Source organism: Carex rostrata, chromosome 11 (assembly GCF_964058835.1).
Source record: "Carex rostrata chromosome 11, lpCarRost1.2, whole genome shotgun sequence".
Taxonomy (NCBI): domain Eukaryota; kingdom Viridiplantae; phylum Streptophyta; class Magnoliopsida; order Poales; family Cyperaceae; genus Carex; species Carex rostrata.
In genome coordinates this window covers 6418562-6428936 of record NC_135928.1, presented here as the reverse complement: position 1 = coordinate 6428936, position 10375 = coordinate 6418562, and the positions used below count along the sequence as shown (strand labels likewise).

Here is a 10375-nt window from a genome sequence, read left to right as displayed (position 1 = left end):
AGGTCGGGTAGGGTTTTAAAAAAGTGTACCCTACCCGTTTCAAACCCGTGCCCGTCCCGGGTAACGGGTACGGGTACCTCGGGTACGGGTAGTCGGGTAGGGCGGGTAGGGTACGGGTATTTTTTTTTATTTTTTTTTAATACTGTTTTTTAGTTTTTTTTTCTGTTTTTAATATTATTTTTTTCGGCGGCAAAATAATTTTGAATTTTGAATTTAAAAAAAACGGGTAAACGGGTAAAGGGTAATGGGTAAACGGGTAAAAGTACACGGGTAAAAGGGTAAAGTAGGTCGGGTAAACGGGTGCGGGTACGGGTAAAACGGGTGCGGGTAGACGGGTTTCGGGTATGGGTAAAACGGGTACGGGTTGGGCGGGTTTTTTTTCGAATCATTGAGTCCGGTCCGTCTCAAACCCGTACCCGTTTACCCGCCTATACCCGGGCACGGGTACGGGTGCCTCGGGTAACGGGTACGGGTCGGGTAAAACGGGTCATACCCGTTCGGGTAAAAGCAAACCACTAACGCAAACTCGATACATTCTTGTCTCTTGACTGCTTTGAAAACAAAGTAGCCAGTTTTCTTTATTAATTTGTTTATTTAAAAGAATAACTAAACCTCGACACTTCGAATTGGACTACTAAATTAATGAGACATTGGTAAATTAAAATCCTTATTAAAAGGTGGGCGCGTGGCCACCACGCGAAGTATCTATACCATGGAACTGTTATCGAAACGATCCAGAATAATAGCAAACAAATGCGTCACTAAAGAGTATTTAAAGCACGTCTCCATTCCATCAATTAGTTATAAAACATCCCCGACGTGGCTGTGAATATGGCCCCATACGAATTAAAATTGTTGTTCTACAAAACAAAAAACAAAAATGAATTAAAATTGTTGTTTGTCAAATGAAATTAAGTAGCAGTAAGGGCTTGAGTTAGACTTTCAAAAAATGTGGATCAAACTAAAATTATTGTTTATCAAATAAAATTAAGTAGCAGTCAGAATTAGAGTCAAACTTTCGAAAAATAAGAATCAAATACATATAGAATCAATTATATGAAAAAATTGAACTATAAGATGAATTATATAAAAACATTATGTAAAGAATGGAGATCAATGTTATCATACTATGATATTTTATGTTAAATTATATAAAAAGAGTAAATATAAATATAAAAAATTTAAAATTAAATGGTTCAATTTATCCCATTGGATCTTATGTGGATTCCCCACTTGTAGGAGTCGTCTGAAATGAGAGCATCTTTTTGACTTTTTTGGCAATTGTGTATGGCAGTAATTAATATAATAGTGCTTGCTTCAGATCAGGGCTTTGCTAAGCATACATAATTTTTTTTATTATTAATAAAGGAGGAGACTAAATCTGTAATTTGTGCCTCTTGCTTTTACTTAATATAAGGTATCACTTTCTGAAGAAGCAACAAAAATATTTAACATAATTTTTCTTATTTCTAAAAATACCGAAGGGACAAAAAATTAAGAAATTATTTGTATATATAATTCTTTTACTATTTTCTAGAAGCCCATAATCTGAACTGAATAAATTCTTGTCCGTGTTGCTAGGCTTGATTCTGTACACACCCAAATTCGACCAGTATTTATCTAATTTTCAGTATGGTCCTGCTCCTGCAGGTGGGACCCAGTATTATAAGAGCTCACTTTAAACCTAATTAGAAGCCAAAATCCTAGTGTGAACCTCTAATCACTACCGACAGGAATTATAATATGCCATGCAGATACTATATGCACTCACACATCCTTTTTTGAAGATAAATAAATCAAGGGTCTTTAATTTACACGATTATGGTCTAAATATAACAGCACAGGGCATCTATAAAAAAGGCACAATTGAATGTGCAGACTATCACCGAAAGCAAAGGAAACACGGAAAAACAATTAAAGATAACAGAAAAATTGAAGCATAGATGGAAAAGGAATTAATGTGGGTCCTATGGTAACCAACACGACGCTCAAAGTTTCTGTAAATTAAGATGCTAAGTGTTAATTTAATGATGAATTTAAGATAGAATTCTAGAATGATGCATGCCATGTATCCATCAATTAATGTAGACAAAAGTGAAATATTCCGTTCCGATGAACACAGAATAAATCATTCTACTAAAGCATAATATTGTTCGTTAAAAACAAATTAAACAGTATATATGGTTCAGCCTGATGATCGAATTAACCATCGTGCAACATATGTATAAAATGTAAAAACCAAGATATACATAAAGCAAATCATGATGATTCAAAGGTAAATGATTCGATAGTCATTAATTATTGCTCAATCTTGTGCCGAAAATATGGTGATGAAAAATTATAGAATTGTAATACTTCAGAAAGAACTCATTAATATTAAGTAAAAAAATATTACGTCATATTGTTGTAAATCTTCATATGTGGAAAATTAATATATACTAAGGTCTAACAGACAATATTATATTTTGTCAGATATAGATCTAGTAGTATATTTTTTTCTACATATTTGCCGAATTGAAATATTAGAGTTATTTAAGTATCCATTCCTATATAACCTCCATCTGGTTTTGGCCTATATTAATTAAATTGTTAAGAAAAAAAAAATGATTATATACGAGTATTCATATAGAGATAGTCAAATGTATTTTAAGATGGTTTAGACTTTAGAGAGAAAAAACAGTGTTGAATAGTTGAAAGCAGTATGTGTTTATGTTTATTTAAATTAAGCGTCATGTTGTAATAGTTAAGTATGTATATTAATAGTTATGAATAAGAGTGAGTCTATGGTAATATGCATATCACGGGTTGTTACCGTGCTACGGCTCTATATTCAAGTTTTTAAATCCTAACGGTCGATCCGAACCGTTCATCTTGTTCTCCATATTAATATGTGTTTGGAGACCAAATTTTACATTTTTTTTGAAATTTTTTTACTATTTTTTTAGATATTTAGAAAATCACTTGATTTGAAAATTCTGGACCATCCAAAAACAGTGATTTTCAATAAATCTAAAAAAATAGTAAAAAAATTTGAAAAAATGTAAAATTTGGTCTCCAAACACATATTAATATGGAAAACAAGATGAATGGTTCGGATCGACCGTTAGGATTTGAAAACTCGAATATAGAGCCGTACGTAGCACGGTGCCAAATCGTGATATGCATATTACCATAGACTCACTCTTTGAATAATGACAGCTATAAAATTTTACATAGATTTTGACATAATGTGATAGATATAATAATTGCATTTAAACTGAATACGATAAATTTGGATTATATAAAATAAATGCGCGTTTTAAAATGCATTAGAATGGCGTGAAATGCAAGAACCTAATTATATATCTGGACTCTTACAGGATACATAGGTGGGAAATAAATCTGTTGTTATTTCTTTGGAATAACAGGAGCCTGTCCTTCGGAATAACAGAACATGTTATTCCGATATAGATATTATTATCTGATAATTATAAATCTATATATAAGATCAATATAGCTTCTCTAAAACCATTTTTTTTTAGGTGCAACAGGAATTATAATTAGGAACTGAAATAAAAGAAGCATTTGATCTTAATTTAGATACTTAATTAGGACTATCAGAAACACTATCCAACTTTAAGTACCATACAGCAAATTATTTAAGGGACCCAAATTTACAATTTAAAAATTGATATATAGAGATGAAGAGAAACTTTTCATTCCCTCTATAATTATATTTATTCGACTGGGGAAGGTTGGACTTGATAATTCTAAGGGTAGTCGTAATTAAATATTCAATTCTCAAATCCTATTTAACTAGTGGCTTTGTTGCGGCGTTGCCGCAACTGTTTTTTGGGTGCGTGTTTGTGTAAATGGAGGACAATGTGTTAATTAGTTTCAATTTTGCAAAATGTAAGTGCAAACAATTCATAAAATCTATGTGACAGTACAAAACTGAGTTTAAACTTTTAAGACCTAGTACTATTGTATTTTTTTTTAGATCGAAGTACTATTGTATTTAATACCAAGTCAGACAGTTCATCTCATGGTACACTCCTTCGTGAGATGAGTTTAAGTCTTAAGACCTAACAATATTGCTAATTGAAAACTAAAAACAATACGTTACTTTGCAAAAAAAATGATACTTTTTGATCATGAAGTCCATGTCATTCTTGTAGACTGTGTTCACTTTTCGTAAGCAATCGGTTCCAAATTTTGGGTTTTAATTTTCACAATTGTGGAAAGTTAATCAGTAGATCTTGCATTTATAGAAGAAAATAAAGCCCACCTAGAAAGAAAATGAAGTAAACATGGAAACACACAAATAGTAGATGAAATGATGGTCAAATCATCACTGGCACATATCATCGCTGTGTTCGCATAAAAATGATTATACACATATGCATAGAAATTATTATACACATATGCATAAGGATTGAAGGCAACAAGGATATTAAATTCAGATTCTTTTCGTACCATTGTCAACATTAAAGAGAAGTAATATATTATAAAGCTTGGAATGAAGGCGTGGCTATGAAATCCTGACTTTTATCATATCTAAAGAGAGTATATGTAGGAGCTGAAAATGGAGTGAACTGATTCGACAACAAAAGTAAATACGTAAATAAAGGTAATTCATTACACACTGAAGGGAAAAAACTCTTCTAGAGAGAGAGATTTATATTCCACATTACTAGTAAGCAATAGACATGTAATGCATTGTAAAGAAAGAGTAAATATAATTTAATTTCACACAACAGGACTAACTATAGCATAACATGTTACATGCATATTTGTTTGTATAATGAGGGCCAAATTACGAAATAAATGCTTCAATGCAGAGTACAGTAGTACTAAATTTCAAATTTGTTGTGAAGGTTGTACCATTATTTGAGAATTATCACAGGAAGAGTACTTGCTTCTCTAGAGATTCTTCACATTTTAGAGGAGTTACCAGGTTCTTTTAATAGAAACCAATAATACCTGAAATTATGTATAAAATAAAAATTTACTTGCAACACTAATGATTAGTCTAATAATACCATTCAGATTAAGTTTGGAACAAAGGTTTGCAAAATTACCTCCTCGACTTGTGATCCCTCACTGCTGTTTTTCCTTGTGAAAGCAGCCACCAAGTCAGTAACCCTTAACCAATTTTTTTTTGCGAAATGGGGAGGCACCCTTCCTTGATTTTTTTTACCTTCATTGAGAAAGTGGAAATTAGGATGGTATACTTGGGAATTTAAATTTGTTATGGCTTTCCAGTACGGCCATTATAGGAAGTTATTTTACTGAGTATTACGAAATTTGAAATGAAGGTATGGCCTATTGAATAATGTAGGGGGGAGAAAGTGCTAATTTGCACTTTTGCCTTTCTTCAAACTAATAAAATGTGGAAGTTAATTCAGGAAGCAATTTTAAAAATGGAATTTCTACCTCTTCACCACCGTTTACTAAAAAGAACATGAAATGGTATGGCACCAATTGTCAGACCTTGCGTCTTTAAACTGTTAAACACTGATAGCTAAAGGAAATCATTTTTAGTGTGGTACTTGAAAGGAGTGGGCAAGAGATGGGCCTGCATATGCGGTAGTTAAGCATAGCCCAAAATGGACATCCATACATTACAAGAACTTAATCCGAGGTCCAATGTACTTGAAATACACCTACAGAAAGCAAAAGTATATCAGTATAATTAAATCCAAGGCCCACCCATGGCCCCATTCATAGATTACTATAGTATTTCAGGCTCTTTTGTATGCATAGTCCAAGATGAGGTCCTTTAAAGACGGGGACAATATGCATAGTTCAAGACGAGCCCATTGGGAGGAAATCATAATTTCTAGCAAAGAGGTAACAAAATAGAGAGAAAACCATAATTATTTAATTACAAAATCATTCATGCAAAGCAATAAATATAAGCCAATTTTTTTGAAACAGAGACACAATTAATGGCTTAGTTGATGCATAATTGCATGCCCTTAGATGGAAAAGCAAAGAACTGAACACACATAAAGTTGAAGACTTGAAGAACAATAAAAAAGGAAACAATTATAATCAATCGGCCAGCATTACATCACCACACAATACTTGGTTAAGTAACTTTAGTTCCCTTCAATGATCCACTAGAACGTATTTGTGTCCCCTAAATAATCAACCTCTGTTTACAAATGTTTGTAGAAATACAAACGAACAAATTCTGCCATTATCCGAACAAATCTATATACAAACAAAGAGGCTAGCTAATTGTTCCTTCTAAGAGATTCATGCAACTTAGCTCTGCTCTGAGATAGAAGCATCTCTTTGATATTTTTATAGCTCTGCAGCTCATCTAGTGCGTCAGATGCCATGCGGGACATGAAAAAGCTCGAGGTGCTGCCTAGGCCTTCTTCTTGCAGTTCAGATTTCGATGACTGAGATGAGTAGGTGGAGTCGCGAAGCGGGGCTGCTGTTTTCAGCATGTGCACAAGGGCACCAACAGCTGCATCTTGGGATTTGTGGGACGACGAAGCAGGCCCAAAATCCGAAGCTTCTTTCCCGTCATTGCTCCTATCAAGAAGTCATGTAGCAATTTAGAAGCACAGTAATCCTAATTCTCTACACTATTGCTGTACAAGGGCAGACCAAACCATGGGAACAGGGTATGAACTAATATAACTAGAAAAATAATTGGGTCCAAATAAAAAATTAAGCAGGTCATGTCAATAATTTTCCATGTCAAAGTGGCACTACAACTAAAGTACAGGAGACCAAACAAGAATATACTTATACCTGAACCCCCCCCCCCCCCCCCCCCCCCCCCCACTTTCCTTGAACAATTGCATATCCATACCAAGCAACTGAGTTCCTTGAAAAGGATTTACCACCAAATAATAAATAATAATTAAATGCAACATTATTCATTTTGGATGTGAGCTTTGTACGAGTCAAAAAGGATAGGTAAATTAAGCTAATTAACCTAAAACATTACAATTACAAATACTAAGCAGAAGGACAGTGCCAAAAGGAATTAAAATGAATAAACAAGACAAGTTAATGAAATAACAGTAACGAGTATTATTAAAATGGCAATAACAATAATGACGACAACCACGACAATAAACCTTCTTAGCTCATCTGATTGGGGTGATTATCTCATAATATGGTAGTGGGCTCAAATATCAGATAAGAAAAAAAAAAAAGGGTACACTGAGCAAGTAAAAAAAGAGGGCCTTCCTTACAGGGACGTGGCCAACCTTTAGAAACCAAGAATTAATTAGTCTCAAGTCTCAACAAATAGAACTTGTTGCTAGACATTATTAGTTACCTAGCTTGAGAATCAGAGGAATCAACATCATCAACAGCAAATGGATAAGAGAAATCAGGGTCGTCATCGTCAGGTACAGATATTCTGCTTGAACTCCTAGAAAATGTAAACCTTGGAGATCCACTCAATGAGAACCTTCCAGAGTCATCTTTTCCATCCTTTAGCACCTATAACCGTTTTAAGTTATTCCAATCAAAAGTTGTGATTAGATAGATTATCAGTGCATACTTAAAAAAATATGGCTGATACATCAGATTTATCAATTCTTTAAGAATCAAAGGCTCATCACTTTTTCATGCTGGAAATTTGAATCAGCAATAACAACTAAAACTATACCATCTTTTTAATATAGTTGTTGAAATTGTACTACAATACACAGATTATTGGTACTGTGTAATCATGCATTTGGAATCGAGTCCAATTGAACAAGCAATCTAGCCAAACAACACTAGGAAATCATAATATACATCTCGGCGACTTACATATTAAGTTGGACCAAACCTAAAATCTAATTTGTCACGTGATGCATATCAGACCCAATAGTGGTGCATCATCTAATTTTTCAAATGTTTTAACTTATTCAACCACAATATTTTTCTTTAACTTAACATAATAAAAACAACCCCTGCCTCGGAAACTTTCCAGATGCTCTTTCAGCATATGAACATGGTTCTCGGGCCTACGGAAGCACTGAGCTACCTCAATCATGCAGTCACATACAAAAGATGAAGTCATAACATAACAATTACCTTAGGGGTTCCATACAAATTGGAATAAGCATCAGAGATCCTCAATCCATCAGGCTTTCGAAAAGATCTACTCTCTGAATCCTGACTGGAGGGTTCAGTTGTTCTCGCACTCGCACTTCTTGGAGAAGGCGGTGGCAAGAAGTTGCGTGTCGGGTCAGACAGGTTTGGGCTACGGAGCCCTTTAACCTTACTCGTTCCAGATTGTGGTATGCTGACAGGTGCACTTTCGGCTCGTAGCGGAGACTGCATATAACTGCCACTAAACTTAGGAGGTGATGGTGTCGGGGACATGTAAAATGGTGGGGAGAATTTAAACTCATCAAAATTGAATGTGGACTTTCTCTGGGAACCAGTAGGAGGTTGGTGTGCCGGCTGGGCTCGATGGGAGGGCCCCTCATTCGGGGCACTGGTCCAACTCTGGGGCCGGTTGAACAGGGGAGCAGAAGCAGGGGCAGAAGTAGAAGGACGACCATCACAGGACCCTCTAAATGAATATGATGTGGAAGAGCGTGTGGCACTTCTTTCAGAAGGAGAGGCAGGAAATGTTCTCATTGGGTCGGCAGCCGGACTGCCTACATAATCAGTAATTAGCATTGGGGGTAAAAGAGAAGAGATCGCAAGGTTGAACTGCGACAAGCTCGGCCGGTACTGCACAGACACTGCCAGCTGTCCGTATTGGGTCTCCACCAGTGAAAAGTGGTGGGACCGAAAATCAACCTCTTCCTTCCTCGAAAAAGGCTCGGCAAAGGAAGAAACCCGGTAAGTCAAGTCATAATTGTACGATTGATTTGACGCACAAAGCATTTTGAACACCCGTTGTGCTGGCAACAAACGCAAAACGGAGTATATAGAACGCAGTAGAATGATAGATTTCTTGTAGGTTCGCTTTACCAGGAAGGAATTGGAAGAGCTCTCAGCAGGAGAATGTAGTGGGGACCAGGGAGCAGGGACCTCGCACTGGGCCACCCACCGCTCGATGATCGCCTCAGGCATGGTAGGATCCTCGCGAGGGGATAGGAGAATATCGACTACAAGGGGTTCCCTGACACCGTTTGGGAGGAGGCCAGAAGGATGCTCCAGTGCCGGAGGCGGATCACCAAGGGCTAGGTGGAACCAGCGGTCCCGCTTGCGGGGGGGTCTGGACGATGGAGGATTGGGGCCATGGATGGACGGGATCCGAGTAGCGAGGATAGCGTGGAGTGCCTTGGAGAGGAACTGCGACACGATCTGCTCGGTGCTGCGGCCCGGGTCGGGCTGTGAGGCCATCGGCTTGGGATCGGATTGACTTTAAATGGTGCGGGTGGTTTGAATTTGGATGGAACCCACATAGCCGCGCCACCGGGCGGAGAGTGGGGAGTGAGATTTGGGAAGCATGAATTGAGAATTGAGAATTGAGAGAAGAAGTAGAGAGAGAGGATAGAGGGGTGGAATTAGGAGAGGAAGAAAGGGAATAGTGGATCGGTAATGAGGAGAGGTGGTGAGGGTGGGGGTGGGGGGGATTAGGGGTGTAGGGTCGTTGTTATCGTGGCGTCATAGGAAGGAGGAGTGTTTTACCGTGATTGTGTTTCGTGGGTTGATGGAGGCATGATTGAGGATAATCACAAGCAAATTTACTAATGGAGACTGGGAGAGCGGGACGGCTAGCTCATCTATCTTGGTTACGGGATATATTTAGGTCCTTTGTTTTCTAGTTTTTCCTCCTACGTTTATCATTTTTTTATTAATCAAAATTCCTTACAAATAATTAAAGAATCTAATTTTTTTTTAAACAGACTTGCTGTACACTTGTCCTACCATTGTTATAGTACACTTTGAGAATTAGTGTTAGAGAAATAAAATATTACTTTTATTAATGTCTATATTGTTATGTTATATGTCGTCACCTTTTATGTTTTCTTTGATTTCCTAAATATATTTTTGCTTTGAAGCCAAGTAATTTTTATACATTGTAAACTTGAAGCTATCATGTACTGAAATAATTTCGGTGATCCGTGTATGTTTGTTCTTTACAAAAGAAATTTTTTCGAAGCCCTATTCACATAAACTTTTTGACGATGTTATGCAAACTCTAACTCATCATAAAAAATTAAAAAATAAATTAAATTTAAAAAAAAAAAAAAAAACGCATTAGCATGTTTCATAAATTGTGCCGGTGAATCTGAAGAAGGTGACATGTTTGGTAATAATGTAACATAATGGTGGTACAGTGAGATGGGTAATGCCGTAATGGATATGCTTTGGTTGACTTCGCTTTTCTCTTTTCTTCTTTTGGGTTGGAAAGCTTAAGATAAGTTCTTGAGTTAAGTAAACATTTATTTTTGACAAAATTTTCGTTTTCCAT

At 36.3% G+C, this 10375-nt stretch overlaps 1 protein-coding gene across 1 annotated transcript; it reads right to left on the bottom strand.

Annotated features, from left to right (window-relative positions):
- Window positions 1-6015: 6015 nt before the first annotated feature.
- ATG13 (Autophagy-related protein 13) lies at window positions 6016-9633 on the bottom strand. Its single transcript, XM_078310409.1, has 3 exons — window positions 8035-9633; window positions 7286-7452; window positions 6016-6528 (listed from the first exon to the last, which is right to left on the bottom strand). The coding sequence occupies exons 1-3, from the start codon at window positions 9298-9300 to the stop codon at window positions 6222-6224; spliced, it is 1740 nt and encodes a 579-aa protein (XP_078166535.1). The 5' UTR covers window positions 9301-9633; the 3' UTR covers window positions 6016-6221.
- Window positions 9634-10375: the final 742 nt, after the last annotated feature.

Bases quoted from the DNA above. Each gene is read 5' to 3' on its own strand.
- ATG13 (XM_078310409.1), bottom strand. From the start codon at position 9,300: ATGGCCTCACAGCCCGACCCGGGCCGCAGCACCGAGCAGATCGTGTCG. The intron at 7,453-8,034 runs GTAATTGTTATG...AAACGGTTATAG, and splicing joins ATTTGTATGGAACCCCTAAG to GTGCTAAAGGATGGAAAAGA. The intron at 6,529-7,285 runs GTAACTAATAAT...ACTTCTTGATAG, and splicing joins TCCTCTGATTCTCAAGCTAG to GAGCAATGACGGGAAAGAAG.